Source organism: Anarrhichthys ocellatus, unplaced genomic scaffold, assembly GCF_004355925.1.
Source record: "Anarrhichthys ocellatus isolate YVR2014 unplaced genomic scaffold, GSC_Weel_1.0 scaffold3, whole genome shotgun sequence".
In the NCBI taxonomy this organism is placed as follows: domain Eukaryota; kingdom Metazoa; phylum Chordata; class Actinopteri; order Perciformes; family Anarhichadidae; genus Anarrhichthys; species Anarrhichthys ocellatus.
In genome coordinates this window covers 9972187-9998091 of record NW_022280033.1, presented here as the reverse complement: position 1 = coordinate 9998091, position 25905 = coordinate 9972187, and the positions used below count along the sequence as shown (strand labels likewise).

At 42.1% G+C, this 25905-nt stretch overlaps 1 protein-coding gene across 3 annotated transcripts; it reads left to right on the top strand.

Annotated features, from left to right (window-relative positions):
* The first annotated feature begins 337 nt into the window (after positions 1-337).
* crtac1b (cartilage acidic protein 1b) lies at positions 338-21843 on the top strand. Of its 3 annotated transcripts, XR_004213936.1 has the most exons (16): positions 338-461; positions 3913-4103; positions 5923-6119; positions 6482-6618; positions 8897-9053; positions 11205-11339; positions 11466-11608; positions 14827-14963; positions 16321-16403; positions 16616-16716; positions 16810-16978; positions 17922-18067; positions 18718-18760; positions 18871-19014; positions 19295-20023; positions 20809-21843. XR_004213936.1 is itself a non-coding variant. In XM_031878558.1 (15 exons), the coding sequence occupies exons 2-15, from the start codon at positions 3919-3921 to the stop codon at positions 19420-19422; spliced, it is 1905 nt and encodes a 634-aa protein (XP_031734418.1). In that variant the 5' UTR covers positions 338-461; positions 3913-3918; the 3' UTR covers positions 19423-21843. The 3 variants fall into 3 exon arrangements, 2 of the variants coding, with proteins under 2 accessions (XP_031734418.1, XP_031734425.1); XM_031878558.1 differs by having other exon boundaries at positions 19295-21843; XM_031878565.1 differs by lacking the exon at positions 338-461 and having other exon boundaries at positions 3855-4103; positions 19295-21843.
* Positions 21844-25905: the final 4062 nt, after the last annotated feature.

Below are 25905 nucleotides of genomic sequence, written 5' to 3'. Positions count from 1 at the left end.
GGATTAATCAATTTGTGGGCATCATTTGATTATATGTGAATATATATAATATAATAAAATCATTAGCTAGTCGATCTACAGTAGCTGGTCCACATGTAAATTAATACTTAAATAAAAACAATAAAGACGACCCAGAATGTATCCACATCCCAGCTGCGCCTCACTGACATCATTATAATGAGCACCTGGGGACACGCCCACCTGCTGCTATCCAGCGCTGTTATTGGCTGCGCGTTTAAATATTTCACAAGCTGTCCGGCGATTGGCTGAAATATCACACAAGTAATTTCATAAAGGAAATCTTTTGGAAGTTGTGTAAAGGGAATAAGTGGGGAAAACCCTTGAGATAACTGCGGCATCCACCGCACAATTAACTGACTATAACGTAATTTCCCTCTCCCTCTCCTGGCTGCTGTCAAACGCTGGAGGATTTGTCGGAGTTTCCGAGCGTCTCTGCATCTGTGAGTACCTGAGTTTGCTTGCTGCTGGAGCTGCTGCCCTCCTCTGGGTCCAGGATGACTGTAGCGCTCCGCAGGGATCTGCTGCAGAGAGAGCGCCGATAGAAAGTTGATCGCCGTCCGGATTTGCCTGCAACTTTCTGCACATAGCAAATACTAATTGAACAGATTAAGATGCGTGGTTGTCAGTTTTCATTCAGATAGCCTACTATTTTATTATCACCTGCACGGATGAATCACTGCTTCAGACACAGTGGATTTTTTTCCCCAAGAGTTTCTTATTTTCAAATAGTTGCTTTTTGCTTTCTTACTTTTATTCATTTATAATTGTGAATTTGATCTATTTAATGTTTGAAAAATACAAAATATTATAGATAGATCAAGAGTGTAACTTTTTATAAAAACTCCTGCAACTATCACAACTGAATAATCATTTGTCCGTTACTATTGAATGTTTTAAAACATGTGACCAGCGTTTGGTCGTGAAGCAGTTGAGGCTCTATAGTGAGTTGCTGCACTGTCTTTGCTGGAATGAGGTGTTTTATTGTGTGATATCCACTTTGGTAAATGATGGATGAATTGGAGCTTAACATTAATGCTCAGTGTGACTGCTAAGTGTATTTCACTGGAACTGGTGCAGCACTTTGCGTGTGTGTGTGTGTGTGTGTATGTGTGTGTGTGTGTGTCCTGCAGTGATTGTGTCCTTCACAGAGAAGAGCCTCTGGAAGCGTGTTTGAAACTGAAGATGTTGCTGGCTCTTTGTCGCAGTGTTATCAGGATCAGAGCCGGGCTTGAACGCTCCAGAAAGCACATGCTGATGTTGCACGCTGTGGTAATGGCCTCTTAATGCCAACATAAATAACCAAATCGCAAACATTTCTCTGCTTCAAACAATGATTTTTTTTTTCCAAGGCTATTTCATGGCTGTTTTACTACAAATGACTTTATTTGATGCTTCCTGTTCTTATAGTGGAACTGTTGTTGATCCCACAGATGTAACATCCTAGTGCATCAATTGTTGAAAAGTCACATTGCAACTTTACTTGGCGACTCAAGTGGGGTGTCCTTACCTTACTGCAGTGAACGTGGGGCAAAGCGACTATATGTCCTTGAATGGATGATGTAGTACCCCACCATTTTATCTGGCCGGTCCCCAATGGTTCCAATCTGTCCTTTTTCTACATCCCTCTTCTCAGTTATTACTTCTTATGACTGAACTATTTGGAATATTTTACTTTTTCTCTTTCAGACAGGTGTTAAACTGAAATATGCTACAGTTGAAGTTGGTGATCACAGTCCGGTGGTTATACATAACTAACCAGCCAATTACACAAGTTCGGTCCGTATCTTAGTGACCACGTGGATAGCACTTTAAACTGGAATATTCATGTTGACTGGGTATGTTCTTGGCAACTCCAGAGAATAGATTGCGTCCATATGGAGTCGTATGTTTTTGTCTTATCAAGCTGTTCTGCAGAATGTAATCAGGAGTGGAATAACTGCATTGTTCTGGATTCTTCATGTATCCTTAAAATCAAAGTTATCACATTTGGTTTAGACTGCGATGAAAATCATTGGTAAAAAATATCAAAATCATATTATAATTCTGTACTCTCAGTGTGAGCAGCTACCCTCTGGCTGACAATACAGAGCTCAGTGCTGCAAATTGAATCGGTTTAAGAGCTCCTTTGTGCATGTATCAGTTGGAATTTTAAACAGAAGCCTATAAGTGGAGGGTACGCATGCTGTACTGGGGGTACAAAAACTACACACAGACTGATGCCTCAGGATCTACCATGGGAATAAAGCCCTGTCATATATTTCATCCTTATTTGTATGGACATTAAATTTCAGTTGCCCACCTGTGACTGAAGAGTAATTGTTTGCTTATCTAATAATTCATCTTAAAAGGATTGTCCAAGTGCATCCTCACATCAACAAAAATACTTCAAGAGCGAACCCTTTTCCACCACCCTTTTTCTTTTTATTTTTCAAGTTTCCTTTTCCTTCTCTTTTAATTTATAGCCTGCAGCCCCTATCTAACATGGAGTATAGGAGACAGTCTGTAAAGCTGCATTCTGTAGTTGGGAACTGCCCAGCCCATTTGTCATTATATCCTGTTCTAATGGGGAAAAACTGCCTCATCCTGAGCTCCCAGTGTTGTTAATTAACCCTTGTCGCTAACAGCACACAGTCTACACATCGCTACTAGCTCTCCAGCCAGCGTTATCACTGCGCCGCCTGCCAGCAGAGCTAGCATTAGCCCGGGCCATATTTCTGCAGGTGTCAGCGGAGGTGCTTCCTCTCCCGGGCCGACGTGCTTTTGAGAGTATTACTCAAACGGCAATGCGTTTTTTATCTTAAATTGAATTGTTGAGGGAGATGTTAAAGAGCCATACATCACCCGGACACATAGAGAAGAAAATGGGAAATTTGCAGCAGTACGGAGGCAGAGATGGGAACGGCTCAATGGCATTACAGATGGAATGAGCGCTATGATGAGGGCTGTGCACATAAATCCACTGGCAGAGCAAATCAAGTAGTCAGCTTGTAAATGCCATTAAGTGTGTTTGAAGTTTTGCAGCGCTGCTGGTGATGAGTGTTTTATTTTAGCCTTAATGAGGTGACCTTTCTCTTTCCTTTATCCCCTCAGTCAAGTTTCTCTTCTCTCTTTTCAGTTTGAGCATCAGAAAGCTCACCTCTACCTGCCTGCACTTCACAAGTCGATTGGATCAATTCCTCCATGTTCACCTTTTATCTACCGGCCACTAAAAGGACACTTATACATCACACAGCCCTTTCATCCAAAAAAAGCCTGCCCAGTTTAGACTTGGTCCCCGTCTCTGAGGAAACAGCACCTCAGTTCTGTTATATCCCATCATTGGTTTCCTCTGTGTTCACTTGGCCTCTGGCTAATGCCCTGCTCCATGTATGGATTTTCTGTCCTGTAATTCCTCAGCCGTCTGCCTGTGATGGGTTGTTCAGATCTAACCCTGCAGAAGGCTGCTGATTGTGGTGGTATATCTTCATCTTTATGTCTGAGTATTGGAGGAAGCTGTGCCAACTATCCGCTGATGTTTGCCTCACGATGGATTTGGAGAATTAGCAACAAGAGCATGTGTTGCAGTTTGCAAGTGTATGACTTACAGCTTCTCAGATTCTCATTTGCCTCGACAGCTAGAATAACAGTGCGCTGTAGTTCAGTCGAAGAGTAATGTGTGTGAATTTGTTGGATGGGAATTGTGATGATTTTACGTGTGTGTGTGTGTGTGTGTCTTCTCTACAGATGAACAGCAGCAGCATTGTTCTAATTTTTTAATTCAGACCTATTAGTGCTGCACTTTTGCTCTTTGGAAAATGTATTTCAGAGGTTTTTGAAGCAGCAAAATAGACAAAGGGCATGACAGTAGCCCTCCTCAAATTCATCTGTTAAAAACTGTGTTTTTTCGTTAAGGTGAGGATGTTGTTGTGGCTGGTTATGTTCCTGCCTGCCATCTCCTCGGCTCAGCGATCAGAGCCCATGTTCTCAGCTATAACCAAGACCGTCCTTCCTCCCGACTATGACAACAACCCCACCCAGCTCAACTACGGCGTGGCCGTCACCGATGTGGACGGGGACGGAGACCTGGAGATTTTTGTAGCTGGGTGAGAAAGGGGGAGGCAGGTTGTGCAAAGCAGCCTTTTGTTATTTTTCATTCACGCTTCGTGAATCCTAAATCGCTGATATCAAAAGCACAATTATTTTTTTCATACACACAATTAGAGCAATTAATTAAGTGATGAGTGATATCTAACTCTAAATCAGAGGCTGAAACAAAAGTACATTGTCATTTTCCAAGCTAAAGGTTGAAGACAAAGGCAAAAGACTAAAAGACAAGAGATGGTAGTGTGCCCCGAGGCTCACTCAGCTGATGAAAATTGATGTGATTGGATACAGCGCCATTGATGGGAACAGTTTGGCAAGCCTGCCTCTATCCAGTGAAGCGGCAATGAATTTCCCAATGCTTAACAGAATATAGATGGACCAAAATGACCCTGTTTAATAAATGTCATTCAGCCCAGACACCCTATTCAGCAGTTATCCTGGACAGGAGGGCATCGCTAAACCTCAGAGAAGATGTCATTTCATTGGGATTAGAAGAATCATAGGGTAGAGTGTTTCAGTTCATGTTGCTCCTGCACTCTTTATTATACAGATGAAGGAGGTACAAGCCACGTGAAGTCACTGTGGTCCCACTTTTGTTTGACTATTCACTCATAATCAGTCAGAACAGAGAAGAGTGTTTAAAGTGTTGATGGATCAGATTTTGAGGCCTCTTTTTTGTCACTCTTATTGTCACTAACGGATTATGTTAAACATACATTCTTGGCAGTCTGGCCTCAAACACATAGGACTTTCATCCAGGGGATCGGCGTTCGTGTCTCGTTTGAAATGAATAGGAATTAGTCATTTTTACTGATGACGTTATGTGACGTGATGCTATTTCACTGGCTCACATTGAGTTGTATTTATTTTTACCATGGTCTTTTTTTCGAACCCTAACCAAGTGGTTTTGTTGCCTAAATCGAACTGCCACAATTACGCTGGTGCAGTCGAAGGATGATTGATTTAATTGGTACCCTAAAGAAAATGAGCTATGCCAATTATAAAAATGTAAACTGATTGTATAACATGCAGAATGTTTTGAATTTTAGTAATAGAGAACTACTTCAAAGAGTGGCGTTGCACTCCTACTAGAGATGCACCGATCGATCTGCGTTTACGTTGGCACACACCGGCGCAGACCGTAACGTCAGAGCAACACAAACACACACACACACACACACACACACACACATTTGGTGTGAAAGTCAGCGATAAAAGCTCACAATTTGTCCAAAATAAGTACGAGTATTTGGTAAAGGTCATTTATAACACTATAATGATGTGTTCAAATGTAATCTTGTAAAAGGTTATTTTGTGTGAAGGTTATTTTTTCACTGCAACATGAAATAGATATTACAGAGGGAGTTATGATCTGTTTAACTTTGTAACACGAGCTCTAAGCAGGTTATAATACATAAGTACAACTATTAATGCCAAGAATTTATTTTTGATCTAAGCAAGTCATTAAATAAAAATACAATCATTTATTTCCTAATCATTTCAATTATAACCAAGTAAAAGGATAACATTTAGAATTTTGATGGTTCACAGTGACACAGTGAGTTAATTTGGGGCCTTGCTGTCAATTATAATATGAGTTTGTTTGGCGATTGTCAGCAGTGGCTAGTGTAGCCTCAAGAAGTGACCATCAGGCTACGGATCTTCATCTACACAATAAAAAAAACATAAACATTGTTTTTAAGATTAGTCACTACTAATGATTTGTAGATCAAAAAAATTCCACTCCATGATTTAGTCTCCAAAATTCCTCTTATGTAATGCAAATGTAACAGCTGTGCCATTGGTGCCTGTTGACAGCTACAACGGCCCAAACCTGGTGCTGAAATACAACCAGCAGCAGAAAAGGCTTGTCAACATCGCGGTTGACAACCGAAGCTCCCCGTTCTACGCCCTGAGAGACCGCCAAGGCAACGCCATCGGAGTGACAGCGTGTGACATCGACGGAGACGGTCTGGAGGAGATTTATGTCCTCAACACCAACAACGCCTTCTCTGGTACAGTCCACGCTTTCACACATACTGGTACACTTTCACAAAAATAATGCATGTGTGCCCACACTCTCACAAGAGTCGTGCCTCTTTTCTTGTACGGTGACAAAGCAGGAGAATCAGTATGCAGATATTAAGCTTATCTTCATCAGATAACAGATACGCTTTGTGCTGCTATTAATCAATCGGAGAGCTACAGAGTGCACACTGTCAAAACTACAACACCTCACATAAAAATGATAGAGGTCACTTTCAACCCCAACAACCTGTTGTGTTTCCAATCACCCGAGGTTCTTGTATTACAAAACACCTCTTTACTCTCTCAACAATCTTTGCCTCTCCTGAACTCTGCGTCTCTCCGCATCAAGGTCGGGCAACATACTCTGACAAGCTGTTTAAGTTCCGTAATGGACGCTTTGAAGATTTGCTGAACGATGACATTAACGAACACAGAGATGTGGCCAACCGAATGGCTGGGCGCTCAGTGGCCTGTGTGGACAGAAAGGTACTACACACACAAACAAACACACATAAAAAGTAGAGTATATGCAGATCCACACCACACACACACACACACACACACACACACACACACACACACACACACACACACACACACACATAAAAAGTAGAGTATATGTAGATCCACACCACACACACACTCCCCAGAGTGTCTTCTGCGTACATGCATGGTTGCTTCTGTTTGTTTACCAGTGATAACTCATGCCCTGCCTACGCCGCCCTTCTCTGCATGTGCTATGACAGTTCATTTGGCGGAATGGTGTGCCATTTTCTCTCTTCTGTCCATCGCACCAGTGTAATTACAGCAACCAGGGCTCGTTTGTTTTATAGAACATCGTACGAGGGGAGGAGTGATGACTGCACACTACTGCTTTCTGCCCGTAGCATTTTCTCTCGGTCTCTTTTCCATTGTTTTCTTCCCTCTTTCCCCCTCCTTTACTCCCTTTTTACTCCCTCTGACTGACACACTCAGTCTTTGTCTCTTATCTCACACACGCGCATACAGTTCTCACTTCCAATCAGGGGACGGGATAAAGAAAGTGATAGTTGGAAGAGGACGGTATGGATTACAATAGATCTTTCTTTTTTTTTAACCAGAGTCCCATCTCACTGAACATGAATAGGTTGTGCCGCTGCCAGACTGATTGGAAAGATATTTGCTTTTAATGGCATAATGCTTTTAGAGGAAGCCAAACCCCTGATGTGTGTTCTTCCATGCAGACTAACGGAGAGAGAGAATATATTTTCCTATTGCTGAGCAAGTATTATTACAACAGATTTGGAACGACGACAGAGGGTTGCATAGGCCAAAACCGAAGCAGGTTGTATAATCGGCTAGGTTGTGTTGGGTCTACTCATAAATACTGTGTTATCATTCAGAAAAAAGAGGGATAATTGGTCCTCCAACTGTTTCATCCCTCCCAGTCTCCTTGAAAGTGACGTCCCATCACTAGTCTTATACAAAGTGATGAATGTGACATATTGAGGGGACTCACTTTGAACTGATTGATCAGTTCACTTTGCACTGGCAGGCAAGAGCGAGATTCTGATAAGTGGATTTAAAAAAGCCAGATTAATTGAAATGAGCTCGATAAGAAGCACCTTTCAAAACCAAAAAATGGAAATGCTACATTAGAGGTAATAGCTCATTCAGGCTTCTTAGTGATAGCTGTAAAGACTGATGTAAAGGGCACACAGTCTCATATACCTGCACCTGCATGCACTTTGCAGGCATGCACGCCACACTATTCACAATGCCAATTCCGGTGACAGAAATTAGCCTTGGGTGAAGACTTATTGAAAAATCATTGACTTTTAAGTTTGTTAAGTAACTGCCAGTGGCCTTCAGGTCTTTCGTTGTAGTTCATTCTCATTCATTCTCATGTAAGTGTGTGTGTGTGTGTGTGTGCTCCCACCTCAGCAGGCCATAATGTGACGCTTCATGACATTTACATCAACTAGACTCATTTACTTTTCTTGTCTTGTAAAAATACAGTACAGTTATCAGTGAAATGGTGTGTATATATGTGTGTTTGCATATGTGCATGTGTTTGTATTGATTGAAATATGTTAGGCCTGGTGGGAAAGCTCATTGGAATCCAGTGTGTAGTCTATTAGTGTGGTTCCGTCTGTGAGTTTGTGTCTGCAGGGACTCTGACTGATAATGGAGTGTGAAATTAATCTCCAAAGGGAGGCAGAGGAAGGAGTAGGGAGAGAGACTGAGAGAGAGAGGGTGTAAAACGTAGGAAACATGGTAAAGGGAGATAAAGGGGAAGAAAAGGGTTGATTGGGAGAAGGTGAAACCGTGCATAATATTCACAAAAATAGCCCCAAAAAATAGATGTTCAAATAACATAACGTAATCATGTTTTAGTTTACTTAGAGCTACTGAGCTCAACTTTGTATTTAGCTATAATTGAATTTTCCAACAATGTATCAAACAACGATTTGAAAGCAATGCAACAAATTTGACAGAAAAAAATCAGTTTTGAATGAAAGAATGTCTTCATGGCCAGATTTACATGCTTGAGAGCCACAGAAAAGGAAGTGGAAGGGACGGGACGGGGGGGGGGTTCACAAAAATATTGGGATGATGTTTGAAATGAATGACTAGCACTTATACAGGTTACTGTATGAAGCGTGTGCATATGGCTGTTTGTCTGGCGGGAGGAGCTAAGGACAAAGAAGGGAGAGCTGCAGGTATTTTCAAATTCTGGAATTTTTCAAATCTAAATGTAAACCCTTTTGTTTTTTTCCTCTAGGGTACAGGCCGGTATGCCATCTACATAGCCAACTATGCCAGTGGCAACGTGGGTCCTCATGCTCTTATTGAAATGGATGAGGCAGCCAGTGATCTTTCACAGGGCATCATTGCCCTCTCCAATGTGGCAGAGCAGGCCGGAGTCAATAAATTCACTGGTAGGTATGCTGAAATGACTGTGTCTGTGTGTGTGTGTGTGTGTGATGTAGACCTTCATCCAGCACTACTGGACTTTCATTCTGATTTACACAGACATCTGTAGCGGATGCTAAGAGCATGTGCTTGCTGTACCCATGGAGTCTGAAATATAGGATTCAGTACAGTGAGGGTGCTGGAGGGGTGCCAGGTGAGGAAAAAAAGAAAGAAGCAAGAGATGAAAGAGAACAAGATGAGTGTAAGCGTGAGAAAAGAAAGAGAGAGAGAGAGAGAGAGAGAGAGAGAGAGAGAGAGAGAGAGAAAAGTGTTAGTGGGCTCTTTTGGCCCTGTCAGCTGTTTACTCCAGCCAAAGTCACACGGAAGCGAAGGCGAAGGGCGACACACACATACATCAGACCAGCTCAACGGCCCAGAGATGGCATCCATCACAGCCTGCTGTGGTTACCCCAGACTTTTAAAGGTATGGATACAACTACGTACGTCACTACAATGCAGAGTATTGTATGTGCATTTTATCAGCTCAGTCAGTTTGAAAGTGTTTCAGCAGAGATTAAAGGTTTTTAATGTTGACAGGAAGTGGCTGATGTTGTTTAAAATATTGGTCAAAGAATCTCTCCTGACCCTCCTACTGATTGGTTTGAGTCGCCAGTAAAATCACTGGTGAGAAACATCCTTCCCTGTCGGACATTTCTAGTTGACAATTCACCCAAAAAGCCGTATCCATTTGAGCAATTTCACATAATCCTCTCTTTAAGGAAGATACAGGCGTCTAAAAACTAAGTGTAACGGTTTCATTTATTCCATTTGCACACATGCCATAAACTGCCTCGCACACCCACCGAAACCTTTGCACCATCATTGATCATTTGTTGTATTTTTATTGTTTGCATTGTCATCACTAAACTAACGGCTACTCTTGACTAAAATGTTGAATGTGTTTTAATTGTTTTTTAAGATGCAAAAGCTCTTGTTTTTGTGAGAAAATAAAAATCTGAACTGCCATTTAAATGCTTTTGAAACTAAATGGATAACCTTGAAATAGATTGTTTTTACTTCACAAGCAGCACTGAAATTCATCACCGCACCTCTGCTCAGTTGGATCAACATTTCACTTAACCCTGTGATGGATACCTGTTTTGGTATCGAAGAGGAGAACAATAAATGCCAAAATGAATGATTTCACTGTGATTTGTGTCTTTGATAATAGCGCTGCCACTATGATACTTTATTGTAACCACTGAAAAGTCCTTGACGCTGATGTCCAAGTAAATTTTGGAAATGGGAGATGACTTTGTATTTGAGCATAACAGAATCAATCTTCTTCATCAATGGATCTTTTTACATTCAAGATGTCATCTAAGCCACCAGAGGGGCAGGGTGAGCCGGCCCACAATTGCTGTGAATGATGTACGGTGGATGGCTTTGTCATCAAACCGCCGTTAATCAGAGCAGAGGGACAGGCAGCGAAGTTGCATATCTAATGGTTACATATCTCTGGAGGGACATTAGTGGTTTATGGCCATAGGGGGCGAGCGATATTTGTCTGGGCTGATGGAGCGGGCCAGTAAATCAGTAGTGAGTCCTGACTCACAGCACTGACTCTGCATACTGGAAGGGCAATCAAAGCCCTTTCAACTCCATAATTAGACTCCGCAGGTCTCAGATGAGACACTTTAGGGAGACACTTCACTTCATAGAATGTCATTGGAAAAATCCTGGAGCGATATTGAGAGTGTAGAACAGTCACAAAGATCTTTTCATAAGAAAATTACTGTTAGCTTTTGGTTAACACAAAAGATTCTCAGCATGTGTTGCGTCTTTGCATTCTTTTTATTTGTTTGCGCTTCAGCCTAGATGTGTTTATCTGTGTGTGTGTGTGTGTGTGTGTGTGTGTGTGTGTGTGTGTGTGCAGCCTATCAGAGTCAGTGTCTGTGTCAGTAGAGACCTGCCATGCTTAGAGGAAATGGTCTGGAAAGACAGTAATGATCTCTCGCTGTTCATTTTTGTTGTGGCGCTGATCTCTCTCCCTCTGTTCACTCCATTGTTTCACCTATCCTGCCTCAATTTTACTAAAACAGTCCGTTCACACTCTTTTTAACGGACTCATTTTCTCTTACCCGTTCAGCCTTGTCCTTCTGTCTCCGTTTGTGCAGGAGGGCGAGGTGTCGTGGTGGGGCCCATTGTCAGTCAAACCCTGTCCGATGTGTTTTGCGTCAACGAGTACGGTCCCAACTTCCTGTTTAGGAACAACGGAGATGGAACTTTCACTGATGTGGCACAGCTGGCTGGTAAGAGGAACATGTACAGTTTAACAGATCATAGCCTTGGATCAGTTAATCACAGACACATTCTGCAAAAACAGAACACAAGGTAGGCTTTATTGTTTGATAGAGTGTATTACCATATACCTGTAGGCGTGGAGGACCCAATGCAGCATGGCAGAGGGGTTGCTCTGGCAGACTTCAACCGTGACGGCAAGACAGATATCGTCTATGGGAACTGGAATGGACCTCATCGCCTGTATATGCAGCTGAATAACCGCAAACAGAAGTTCAAGGTGGGTACAGTCGATCCTGGGTATTTAACAACTGCTAATGCACAAGACACCAATAGTTTAACGAAAACGTCTTGAATCACTATCACTCTACGGTCTCAGTATGCTTTCAACAAACACGGCTGGTTGATGCGCCACAATTATTTGTTCCAAATGTTCACATTAAAAAGCAAGGTGACAAGGCTGCCGGTAAAACAACAATGAAAAGGGATAAGGTCTGACAAGTTCAGTTACACACCCAAAAAATTGACGGAAGCAGTTATATGAAGAGGGGCTTTAGAGAACTCTCACACCTTCACACACCAGGCCAGTAGCTGCGTAGATTAGGCATGATTGTCTGATTGTTGGTTTTGGAAAAGTTTTAAATTATTCAGATGCAGCCCCCCCCCCCCCTCCATATTCAGACGTCACCAGACAAACTGACAAGCACGTTGTTTGAAGCATATTGAGGCCTTTATTACCAGTTGACCCAAATGACCAAACGCACATGTTGTCACACACATGAAAACTGTTCACAGGTCGTTCTGTGGATAATCAAGAGTAACCAGTACTCATTTAGAGTCTACGGTCTTTGTGTCGAGCGATTCCCCTCTCAGGATATCAGGCAGAGGCATGTCAGAGTGAGGTTGTGGTTCTCTCTCTTCTTCTCTGTCCAGAATCAATGTCTAATCAACAAGCAGCACAAAGACGACAAGCCCCACCTATTAACTCTGAGAATCACGAGAGTTATCAATGCTAACAGATGGCTTGTGAATTAGCACGAGTCGGTGCTGGCTCACTTTGGGATTGAGTGGGATTTAAAGAGGGATGGATGGTGATTTACTCAATCAACTCGACTATAGACAACTCCAGTGAGACAGCCAGCAGTGTGCATGTGCTCGCGTAGTACGGTTAATAGCACCTCTGCTGCGTGTAAATCTGCGGAGGTTTCGTGCTCGGTGATTTATCTGTCAGCAGCTGCGACTGCATCTTTTCGCAAAGAGATAAACCCCACACGAGACATCTTTATAGGGGTCAAATAAGGGGTTAATGTGTGATGCTTAGCCCAGAGACAATTCCATCAGTATGACACACACACACACACACACACACACACACACACAAACACACAAAAGACAAATTGAATTATCTAGCCAATGTTTTGTTTTTTTTAAACCAAGATTGTTAAATCACAAATCCACAGCGCATTTAAGACCCCTTCCCCCCGCACAAGCTGACACTCCTACCAGCCGTGTTGACCTTTGGCATATATAATGAAGCTGTTGTATCACTCCAGTAAACCGCTAATTAAATTGGGCTGAAACAGCAGCTTGCCTGGGCCGTAGAAAGTGCAGATTAGGCCTGTTTGTGCTTTAATTAAAATCTATTGCCGAGGTTTTCCTTGCAGTAGGTTTAACACACATAAAAAAGCACACCCACACATATATAGTAAGTATTTAAAGAGATTATTCCAAATAATCAAACAGTAATAAAGTACTATATTATACGTGCATGCTTTCAAATAAACACATTTACAATATCATTTATTCATTTAATATTAAAAAAAATATTATTGGAAGAAATCTTATTTTTTTTCTGAAACCATCTCCCCTCTTTAAAGTCTTTAAATCTTAGGTTTCTGTGCTTCATATTCATTTGGTGAGAGTCCCTTTCTCTTTCCTTATGGAACATCGATTCATCCACCTTGTAATAAAGTAAATGTAGAACTGGCCCTCCCTTGTGGCCCTCAGTTGGCCATCCCCTCTCCTTCACCTGAGAAGCAGAAGGTCACTGTGAGCCCTCCCTAGCCCCGCTTTATGAGCCTTATAATTAAAACAGGGAGTAAATACTGGAGGGAGTGAAGGGCTGCTCTATAACTCTTCCCCGACTTATCACCGTGTCACTGAAGCAGAGAGATATCCGTTACTTTCTTGTGCAAAAACTCCTCTGCTGAGGAGACTTTTTCGGGACAGCAGTCTTTCTGATGCCAAAGGATGTAAAAAAAAAAAGAAGAAAAAAAAGGCCTTTGTTTTTATCTTTAGACTTTATCAGCCAGGGTGACTTACAGTGAGTGAGTGAGTGAGCAGATGACAGATCAACGTCGAACTCAAGGACTGGACCCTGATTATTGATGGACAATGTTGAGGAGATTGAACTTGTGACCTTCATGTTATGGAACAGTCTCTCTCGCCACCAATGCTGTGCTCACTCTACGGGTGACATAGCACCAGGCTACAAGTCATTTTCAATGGAAGCCGGTGACATGAAGCTGCAAGCTGACACCCGACACGTGACGGGCGCGACGCGCTACAAAACTAAAGTTCTGCTGGTCTCAACTTTTCTTTAGCGCTCCAATGACGCGGTGAAGCATCAACCAATCATATGATTTTGTTTTACCCCGTTCCATTCCATCTAAAAAAATGCATTTAGCTTGCTCCCAGTGCAACATAACCACATCAACGAGCGCTTGATCAACATTTCAACGGCAACTTGCAACAATGTAGCTGGCCACGCTAGGCGGATTTAGTTGCTTTTATTGCTTGTAGTGTGAACACAGCACTCAACTAGCATCACATATAGGATGCAAGCTGTAATAACAACAGGTTCCAGTGAAAATCATCTGATACGTGAGAGTCTCTGGGATGGTCTGAAGCTTCGGTTTTACTTTCCATACGGACATGTGCTGACGTGGAACCGTGACAGGAAACTTTGGGATCTTTGGAACAGACCACAAGGAACCCTCGCGGAGGAGTGACGTCACTTTGGCCGCGTGGACACTTGCGACACTCATGGATGCGGCAAGCATAAATCTCACTTACACCCTGCGTTACACTTTGTCTATGAAACTCATCTTCCCCAGTGAAGAAATAAATACTAATATAGAATTTTAGAATATGCTGTCATCAGCATATAGAGTAAGAAAAAGGAAATTTACTGTATCTTTATTAAAGTGTTGGATTATTATGAAATAACCCTAAACCTTTCTCTAACCCCAAAGTGATGATAATATATATTTAATTTACATTCATTCAGAAAGGGGAAAAAACCCAAAGAAACCAACTGAATAATATGAGAGAAACCAAGAAGTTTAGGTGTGACGTAAATGTCCTTTGCATTGCAATGAAGAAACATTTTGATGATTCATACACCTGCAGTACAGGTCAAGTCTGTTTACAATTTGGTTGTTGAAAAGGCATTTCAAGTGTTTTACTGATGTACCGTGCGTTTTCTTTCTTTCTCAGGATATTGCATCCCAGAAGTTTTCTATGCCGTCCCCGGTTCGCACCGTCATGGTTGCTGACTTTGACAATGACAACGAGATGGAGGTCTTCTTCAATAACATCGCCTACAGGGGCCCCTCCGCCAACAGGCTCTTTAGGTTCTCACACAGAAATAACACAACACACATACATACACATGTTATACAAGTACGATACTAAGGTTTAATAGCTTGTTGATCATGAGCTAAATGGACTGCTCTTGTGTCTTGATTTCATATTCTAAAACATGGCTTGGAAGCTGAGAAGAATATAAAATTCCCAGCCAAGGATATTTATCTAGTCTGGCATCCCACCGCCTCCTCCTCCACACATGAATGAATCTTTCATTAAGACAGTTTTAGGTCTCTTTTTGGATGACGGTTTGGCTTCCTCTCTAGATAATATTAATGAACTCAGCCTTCAAAATGCAATACAGTACATGAGATATGAATTGTTAGGTCTTAATAGTATTATAAACCCATCCTGTCTGAATAGAAATCTCAATTGGCATATTTTTCTGAACAGGATGCAGAAGCAATGATGAAAGTTGCCATGAGCTGGTGGGTCAATTCATATTGAATATCAATAATCAGTGTAAGCCCCAGAGGTTTCCTGGATCTGAATATTCCTGCCGGCGAGGTCACTGGTGGAGAATTTGTCTTTCTGGACACGATGATGTCCGACAGGGTTCACTGCTCCGCAGCCTGTGGCTCTATAGTGTGAAGATGAATCAGCTAATATAACTCTGCTCCTGGGCACTGGAAAGCTCAAGTTATTGTGCCCAAGCTACAATACGACTAATCAATATTTAGCTGGGCTGAAGGGTTTAACAGGCAGGATCAGCACATTATTGCACTGTGAAATTAAATTATAACTTGAGGAAACTTGGATATAGACATGCTTTGTCACTAAAGGTAAAGGTACTAAAGTCAATGTGCATGAATTCTTCTAACTAATGTCTATCTGAAGGAACTTAAATCAAGGGCGTAATTAAAAACTACAACTTTTGACCAAATGTTTTTTAGGAAGATGACAATTACAGTCCAATGAAACCACAAACAATATTATTGAAAAATAAATTAGTAAAAAATCAATACATCAAAATCAATACTTATTTATTTAAGATAGCATATTTTATTAAGTATGGATCAACACATACTAATAATCATATAAGAAGTGGTTCCCTCTTGTATTAAATACAAAAGAGGCAAAAAAATGTATGTATTTCTGATGTAAAGAGGAATGAAAGTATTAAAGTATTGTCAGCAAAATGTAGGGCCCTATTAGGTATTATATTATTATAAATTACATTAATGGAGTATTAGCACTGATAAACATGAAAGCAACAATTCAATGTTGCAACTCATTGAGGGGAACTAATTTTACCAACTTTAGGTTTTGTTTGGTAGTTTACTAACAGTTTGTTATATTTTGACACTGTTTTGATGAGTACTTGCCGTGATATTGATTTGATAGGGTGAGCAGGAGAGAGCATGGAGACCCCCAAATAGAAGAGTTGAATGTTGGAGACGCATCAGAGCCCGAAGGACGAGGAACCGGTGAGTGGCAGAACAGACAGCCGTCTTACAACGACCTCATACTTGCTATTCCAACATCTCACCGGTAGATGGCACCAGAGCTCCACAAAAAGAAAAAAAGACTTGTTCCACATAATTAGTTCTATGACTGTTGAAACATTATTCTCCCCTGCATAAGGACAATAAATGTTATGGAGGTATGTTTCCTGAAGTGTTTAGTTGCATCGTTACAGGGGCTGTAGCCACAGACTTTGACGGTGATGGCCGTCTGGAACTGCTGATTTCTCACGGGGAAAGTGCAGCACAGCCGCTCTCTGTCTACAAAGTCAACCAGGTGAGTGTTTGCGAGACATTTTAAAAGCCTCAAAATCAGCGTAGTGTAATCTTAACCACAATCCTCCCTTTTCTCATTCTGTCTGTGTTTTAGGGGACTACAAACGCCTGGCTGCGAGTGATTCCCAAGACCAAGTTTGGTGCTTTTGCCAGAGGAGCTAAAGTGGTGTTGTACACTAAAAAGAGCGGCCCGCACACACGGATCATCGACGGTGGCTCGGGGTACCTGTGTGAGATGGAGCCTGTCGCCCACTTTGGCCTAGGTAAGTTTTAATTTCAACAAATTAGCTGACTGTCCTGAACCTGTAGCCTATTAATGACATCTTCAGATTGCATGTTTTCTAAAACCCAATGATATTCACTTTGCAATCATATCAATTTGGGAAAAGCAGTAAATTGAATTTGAGTCGCTGAAACCAGCAACCATTTTTTGCATAACAGACTTAATGTTGTTGACTAAGTCTCTGTTGATTGATAAATCGATTAATTAACTTACCATTCAAGCAATGCTCTTTGCTTTAGCTGTGTAAGGGATGGATAGAAAAGGGAAATAGACAGAATGAACAGAGAGTAGTAGCGAGAAGGACAGCTCGGTGTGGAAAGTATTGTTTTAATACTTCCAGCCTGACTGGACACCCATGGGAGACTAAGTTGTCTGTGGGAGGGAGCTCGGGGGACAAAAGAGATGGTGGACAGGTGCTGCAGCTGGAAGCTGTCCTGGTTTGAGAGAAACTAGGTCCCTGTCTCCTTCTGCCCCCATAAGATTGTCAGCTGATGGTCAACCTGGCCTGGCAGCTCAGCCACCGCTGCCTCCTGTCCCTGTTCTGTATCAGGACTGTCCAATTGGAGGCCCCTCAATTTGAATGCTTGATGATTCCTCACAACAGAGGGTGTCCCACGGGTGGAAAACAGGTGAATTATTCTTTGGCTCTCAGGCAGAACACCTGCTGTGTAGATCTCTGCCTGGCAAGGTAACTCAAGATCTGTTTGAATTAGAAATGCCACTTTAATTAAGGGCTGCAGAGGCCCTCTGGAGAGGGGCTGTCTCTATGCCTGATTAAAGTAGTTAATGGAGAGAGAAGAGTGCCGCTCTGTCTCTCACTGTGTTTGTGTCAGTGAACAAGAGAGGAAGCTTTATGAGCCCTTGAGAATGACTAAAGGAATGTTCCTCTGTGTGTGTTGCGTCTGTTCTGTTTGTCTGCCCAGGTAAGGATGTTGCCACCAATGTCGAGGTGTACTGGCCAGACGGTCGTTCAGCTGCGCGACCCCTGGAGCCTTCAGACGTCAACACGGTGCTGGTGATCCACTATCCAAGAGATGAGGAAGAAGTCACTCCTACTGTGGAAATAGAGGTAGAGCGGTCATTCATGGTACTTAATTCTCATCATCTCAAAGATCGTTTTGCAGGTTTAGCCCCTATGTGCAAAATCGGAGAATGTGCTTCTTTGGCGCCACTGAAGCACAATATCAACTGACATGTTAAGTGCATTATCTGCTTTATTTACTCTTGTGTTGAAGAGAATCCCCGAGTCAAAGTCTAGTTTCAATACCCTGATTATTTAAGGTTTGTCCTCTACTATGTGTTGCATATTTCCCACTTAAATTGTGTTAAGTCAAATCAGGTCTTAACATATCACGCCAAAATCTCATAGAGGTGTTCAGTATAGTTGGGATCTGGTGACTGAAGGCCATGGCATGCTTTATGAGTCACACAATTTCCATACTCATCAAACTGTGACCTCTCCTGTCCTGTGGATGAGGGCATTGTCATGTTGGAAGGGAGCACTGAGGGGTCACCACAGAAATATTTCATTGTAGGATTAAAGCATCTGAATGAAAGCATCTGCATTAGTTATGTTTCTCCACTCATTTCATCAGCTTTTCCATTTATTTGTCACCCGTCTGTATAATCATATTTAAAAAAACTATCCATAGTGAGTTTCATGGATTTTTTTTATTCAAAAACATTCTTGTTTCTAATTAGACTGACTGTGTCTTACAGTGTGGTCACGGCTTTGCACTGAATGAGAATGGCCGTTGCACAGGTAAGACACAAAGATGCTTCTGTTAACCACTCTATGCTTGTCTCCTTGTTTTGAATCAAGACAAAAAACTTCTTTCCCTCCCTCCCTCCCCTCCCCTCCCCCTCCCTCAGATGAAGATGAGTGTACCCAGTTTCCTACTGTGTGCCCCTCTGACCGCCCTGTCTGCACCAACACCTATGGCAGCTATAAGTGCCGCGCCAAGAGGAGATGCAACCAGGGCTTTGAGCCCAACGATGATGGGTCAGCCTGTGTGGGTGAGTGGTCCTGGCAGAGTTGGCGTAGACTTAGCTGGATTACAAAGATCAGGAGAACAAAGCAAGCACTGCCAGAGAATGAGATGCCTTAAGCTGCCTTAATTACTCTGGTTTTCAGTAAAGGCTTAGAGGTGCTAGCATTCCTCTGACCGTGTCCCCTCTCTGCACCCCGCTGTCTTGCATGACTAACTCCCCGATGTGAATGAGCTCTCTTTCAGCCATAACGACGCAGATGTTGGCTAACTTTCCCCTGCCCTCTGTTTTGCCTCTTTCTCTACAGCCCAGGTGGCTTACTTTGGGGGGACGCGGTCCTCTGGGGAACGCAAGCGTTCAGGCCTTTCTTTCTGGATGCTCCCCGTCTCTGTACTACCACTCGTCTCTATCCATCTCCAGACTGGACTACTGTAGCCGTCACTCTCTCCTCCCCTTCCCAACTCTCTCCACTGCTAAATGGGGATGTACAAAAACTCTCGGAGCAAACTTTTCACTTCCACATCTACTCCTTCTCCTTTGTGGATCTCTGCTATTGTTTTCCATCAGTTATTTACGGCCTTGCCCCCTCCTCACCGCTGCTATGTATCACCTCTTGGCTCCCGGCCCCCTCTGGACTGTAAAGAAACACACAAGGAGCATGCTCGCTGGGAGCTACGGGGTTCAGAACTATCTGTGTCACACCCGCGGAGCCCTCACGTCATCACCTGGCACTTACCTTAGTGGGACCTGAACTGAGGCCAAGTCAATAAGTGGAGCTGGAGCGTATAAACCTCTGCACATACAGTACAGCAGACAGATCTACTGGCTCCACAGACTACATTGAGAGACACGCTGAGACCCCATCTGTATGTCCACAATGCCACTATGTTAATCCTTACAATGTCCCTCTCATTCTTATTATGGGCTTTTTGGGATGCTGAGGAAGACCAGGTCTCCGAACTTTAGGTTCTGTGTGTGAGTGTGAGTGTGCTGTGCCCAAAGAGGCAGTCGGGTAGAGGAACATCTGTCTCCGATGGTAGGTAATGCTTTGTTACCTATTAATAATAATTCAGCACACTGAAGAATATAAACACACGTGTATGTGTGCGTGAGCACAAGAATAGGCAGGTTCAGTTCTATTTATGTTAAGTACAGTAGCCGGAAGGTGCAAACATAATTTATTTAGCAATTTTTAAATAATTTGGCACAAATTTTACACTGTAAATTTTAAAAGAGCATTGGCTTTCAGTATTTACTGTGAATATGAATTCCAAATTTATCCTTTCATGCTTATTTCACCAATTACATGAAAATAATGGGACATGGCCAAGACGATGTGGATTTTAAAGGACCATGATTTTTTCTGAAATATTTTTTTTCCCAACATAATATCAGACTTTATAGGATAAGGCTGGTGATATTCCATATTATGTTATTGTCAGTCTCCTTAATTTCTTATAAATGATTTCCTTTAACTGGGCACTGTAGTTTTTAGCAAATGTTACTCAAACAGGAGTAAATTGTGTTTTTATTGGGAAACACTTTCAGCTGCAAATTGGGTGTGCTACTACATTATACTGCATTATCCAAGTTCATTGAAATGAAGAAACGTGTCACTCACTGTGTTTTTAATGATATTTGAACAACAACAGAGGTCTGTGGCACAGAGCAATAGGGTCAATTCATTGCAGATTTAATTTTTTTAAGGGAAAATATCACCAGATTTATCCTATGAAGTGTAAATATTAAGTAAACATCAACTAAGAATATTTCATGTTAATGATAACTTGACGACCCTTTCCTCTCTTCTCCGCACTGCAGAAACTGCACAACACAATCATCCCATCCAGAGTTAGACTGCAACCACCGTCATAGCAGAGGATAGATTCATCCAGTGTTGGCCGAGCCCCGACTGTGAGATGATTTATGGATTTCTCCCTATTCACTCGCTGAGGCAAGTGTTATATATTTTTGAAATATTTGGCCAAAAACCTCACACATTCCACTTAGGAAACAGCACCAGACTGACATCAGTCCCCGAGCCTGCTAATGAGCTGGACCCAAACCACAGATGCCACCTGTAAATATCAAACACTCCAGTTGAGATTTAGAGACTGAGATGTTTTTAATGAAAACCAAGAGGCATCAGAGCATGAAAAACTACTAAACAAACAATGATGGACGTGTTGCAGCAATTAAAATTACTCACTACGGATGTCTGTTGGATGCACGTCGCCGATGCTGTCATGCTCTCTGTGTCAGCCAAAGACTCAGTTGAGGAGAGAGCGAGAGAGACCAAGATCACGGCCAATATTTGAATATTTACGCAGAATTGTTCACTAACAAAAATGTCAAAGAGGTTGAACTGAGGTGGCTGTAAAGATGTTATTGTAAGGAGAGAGCGGAAACCTTTTTTGTAGTTTGAATCACACTCTTGGGTCAGACTTGAACTTATTATATGTAAGCTCCGAGTTTGCATGAACAGTAAGATCCACAAGTGTTTATCAAAATTGCACGCTTTAAAAGCACATAGCTGTGTTTTCGACCCTATTGCTTACATTCACCTGCCTAATCTCCACAAACCAAATAACAATGCAGTCATCTATTGTCAAAGATATGGTTGTGTGAGTCCAGTTTGTATCTTTTCCTATACATTGTGTGTTGAAATGGGTTGTGGCATTTCAGCTATTTTGAAGTTTGTACAGCAGAGAAAGGATCCTACTGAAGATTGCTCACTATATTTGACAACTCTTAACGACATGTTCATGCCATATGCAACCAAACATACTATTTACAGTACTTACTGTCTGGCCATTCAAACGTGGGGTCTCTGAAATCACAGGTCATCATACAATTCAAAATATGAAGCTTTTCTGTGTCCAGTGAAACGCTGAAGAAAATAAATGAAAACACAATATTCACAGTGATGGATTATTTTGCTCAACCTTTAGACATGCCGAGAAGTAGAGTTACATGTTTTTGGGATAAAGTGGAAGTATGTGACTACAGAAAGGTAGAAAAACGACATGTTTATTAGAAACTACAATCATAGAATAGACGTCACTTAGAGCAAGGTATGCTTTTCACTCTTTCTGAATGATGCCCAACGCTGCTCCATGTGTGCGTGTGTGCGTCGTGGTCACTGCCACGGTAATGTTTGCGTCCCAGAGGCTCCAGCTGTGTTCCTTTCTGCTGAAATGAATCGCAAGTGGAGATGTCCCTGTGTAAAAAATTAAACCTGGAACACAATGCTCAATGTGTGTGTAATCAGGGGGGTTTGGACCAGTGTGTGTGTGTGCATGTGTGTCCGCAGTCTGTTTGTATGTATGTGCTCCATGTGGAAAAATAACTCAAATGCCCTTTTTTTTCTTGTGAGCTTCAGACCACTAATTACAAACTGTCCCACAAGCAGCAATTGCACAATGTACACATGTCACAAAGCATTCACAGAAAATGACAGAAGATCAGATATACATGTTAAGAAAATATGTGTACCTTACGGAAATTACCAGAAAAAAGGAGCGGGAGGAGACGAGAAGGAAAAAGCTGTATGAATGTGGATGTATACACTGTACTGTCCATTTCTTTTAGCTGCAGCCAAAGAGTATGTATGTTTACTTTCTCTTTAGTTTTGGTGAAAATGAGCTTGTCCCTGATGCAAACTACAGAGCAGGTTTTTCTGAGCTTCATGGGTGGAGTGGTGCAGTGTGCAAACTCTTGTCTCCTGTGTCTTTAGGCCAGTGTAGGCCTAGTTCTGGTGATGCATTGGGGTTTGCTGTAGCCTGCGATCAAATCAACACCTCATCATCCCTTCCTATAATTGCCTGAGCACATCTTAAGTAATATGATTTCAATTTATTTGACTAATTCCATTGTGCCTGAGAACTAAAACAAATCAATGACATTACAGATTAAGCATGAAAGGCATCACACACAACAGTTGGCTGGTAAGTAGGTTCTAGGTTCTTGTAATTGCTGCTAATTATATATTCATAATATTAATTTGCTTTACCTACAGGGTCACAAGAAGCTGGAACAAATCTCAACATGGTTTTTGTAACTTATTTTTGTTGCTGGCTATCATTTCTATCCCTTATAACAGCATTGTACTCAAGAAAGTAGCTGCTGAAACCTGGTAGCCTGGCCACCAACAGTTTGGCTATTTATCAAAACGTCCAAAATGTTGGTAACATTCACTCATTGCAAAGAAAAGCTGTGAGCAAGCACAAATGTGCCAAATACAGCAGGTCAAAGTCAAGCCAGGAAGTCATTATTTTAAACCTGTATGGTTGTCTGACCCCTCATCAATCTGGCCCTGTTGGACTTCTATTTAGAGATGTTGCTGTGTTTCCAGATCGCAGCAATGAACTTGGTGACTATAATGTTATTATTACTGATTATCTTCTTTTAACTATACAAAATAAGAATTCACCTGATTGAGAAAGCCACGAACATGCAAACTCTGCACAAGCTGGAGCACATGGGTCAGTCAGATGGGAGGCAGCGGTGACTGACACAGCAACATTTATTTGCCTTCAGCAACAGATGTAAGACGAAGTGCACAGAATGACCTCTGTTTCACAATTACCAAGGTGATCAGAAGTGACATTTTAACTGTAAACACACATTCCCAGCCCTGGATGCTTAACATTGTGTTTTAATGTAGTGGATTTCTGGGCTGCACTGGGTAGGTCCAGTGGCAAACACAAGGGCTGTCAATCACACAGAGGTTGAACGCAATGAGCGGATATTCCTGCCAAAGCCAATAGGCAGGGCAGCGGTAAAGCAGGGGGAAAAAATTGGTTTAAAGGAGTCTCCAAACCCAGCTTAGCACAATAAATCAAGTGTGGTCAAAACATGAGAGACAAATCATGGTTTCCACCATGTGTTACCTTTTTGTCTCTTAAAAGGGCAACTCAGCACTGTGGCTTTCACGGCCGAACTTCAAAACAAATGTTGAAAATCAGATACAACACTAGTATGTTTAAAGGGTCTGTGTGTGGGTGGGGTTTTGTGTACAGACTGTCTGTGTTTGGAAGGGAGCAGTAGCACTGAATCTCTCTGTTTGTTGCATCACAGTGGTTTAATGCGCAATCATAACTCAACGTGATCTTGAATTTGGGCAGATGTGGATAAATGTTTGTTGGGCCTGAGTGAGCACAGTCAGTTCTGATGCCTCATGAGACTCTGCGGTAGAGTTAACAAATCACTCTATGTGACTGAATTCCTGTTGTTTTGTTAGTTTTTGTTGAGGGAAGTGAACCAAATGCGTATTTGAGAGTGATTCCAGTCACAGGTGAGTGTCAAGAGTAGAATATACGAGTAAACATCCTCCTCTAATATCACTACAGGCCTGACCTTTCTCTGATGCCAACTGCCTCTCCGGAGGAGCTTCCTGTTTAATGCATTACATGCAAGCACACAATTGCAAACGTCTCTATAATGACTGCTCTACGTTTGCCAGGCACCGCTGCCAGTTAAAATATTTCTGGAACACAGAGGCAGCGGTGGGATACTGATTTTCTGTCATTTGCAGGAATATACATTTTAATCAATCAATACCAGAAAGTGACTTTTTTTTCCCGACTGGGCGTCCGTGACTCAGACTGAAAAGAAATTGTGGAAAAGGTAAAACAAGCCACTTTTTTTTTTCCTGTTTAGAGAACAAGGAATGTAAGAGCAGGGAGGCAGTAGAGGAAGCAGAACAGACAGAGAAAGTGTGGTGCAGCCAAAAAACGAGGAATTTTAAAACTTGGAAACTCAAAACAATTGCAGCAACAACCTGCAGCAGAAGGTGGGGGGAAAAAAGGTTTTAAGCAACAAAGGAGGTCTGTGTAGAGGGAGAGAGTAGCTTGTTAGCGTGAGAGTGACCTTTCCCCACAGGTGTTGAGATGTTTCTTCACTCCTCTGCTGTCTTTGAGAAAATATCAGTTCACTCTCTCCACTCCTGTGGTCAACACTAAGCCTCAATATCTGCCAGAATGTTATCGCTAATTTTTGGCCTTATGAGCAGGCTATGATGGATCTGCTGTACACCTCTTATACACACATGTTTGGACGGTCGCCGCTGCAAAAAAATGTTCAATGAAACAAGTCGGTCTAACCTCAAACTACATTAAATAATTTGTTGGCCACTTGCGGCCAGTGACATTAACATATCACCTTATAAAGTTGATATGGCCGTAGTGTTATTTGCAATTACGCATCTAGCAAACATGGAACAGCCTTACTATTTACTTAGAGCTGTGTTTCTGTTCCCCTGAGGGGAGCACTACAGAGCAAGTTCAACATAGCTGGGCTTTCCTTGTTTTGGCTGGCCTCGACAAAACCTGAAACACCAACTCAAGAATTGCATTTAGGGCTGACACTGTTCCACAATGAAGTACTTATGGAAATCACTATAGTTTTTTGGCCAAATGAAACTGACATATTATCAATTTTCTAATCTGTGTGCTGTACCAGCTGCAATACCAGATGTGTGAAATGGACCTCAGAAAATCAGGACTAAGCATAAAAACATGATCCGAAGTGGAAGGATGCAGTTGTTGTGCCTTCATTGTTCTTTTAGTGTATGATATGCTGTGAAAAATATAAAGTGCATTAGCGGCAGCAAACAGGCCAAAAATAAACAATTTGCGTCAAATTGTATTCTTGTTCAGATTTTCTGCAAAACCAACTGTATACATGTAGGTTAATAACCTCAAAATTGAGGCTCAAGAGTTTACCTTCCAGTCCTGACCACCTGGACATCCCGCCTTCAGGTGATACGACTTGGCCTCATTGTGGAGTTTCCTTCTGTGGACATCCAGAGAAGTGTGTGAGAGAAGTGTGTGTGAGAGAAGTGTGTGTGAGTGTGAGAGAGTGAGAGAGTGAGAGAGAGAGAGAGAGAGAGAGAGAGAGAGAGAGAGAGAGAGAGAG

Excerpts from the sequence above, each read along its gene's own strand:
- crtac1b (XM_031878558.1), top strand. The coding sequence starts at position 3,919 with ATGTTGTTGTGGCTGGTTATGTTCCTGCCTGCCATCTCCTCGGCTCAG. Across the intron at positions 4,104-5,922 it reads CTGGAGATTTTTGTAGCTGG|CTACAACGGCCCAAACCTGG; the intron begins GTGAGAAAGGGG and ends GCCTGTTGACAG. Across the intron at positions 11,340-11,465 it reads TGATGTGGCACAGCTGGCTG|GCGTGGAGGACCCAATGCAG; the intron begins GTAAGAGGAACA and ends ATATACCTGTAG.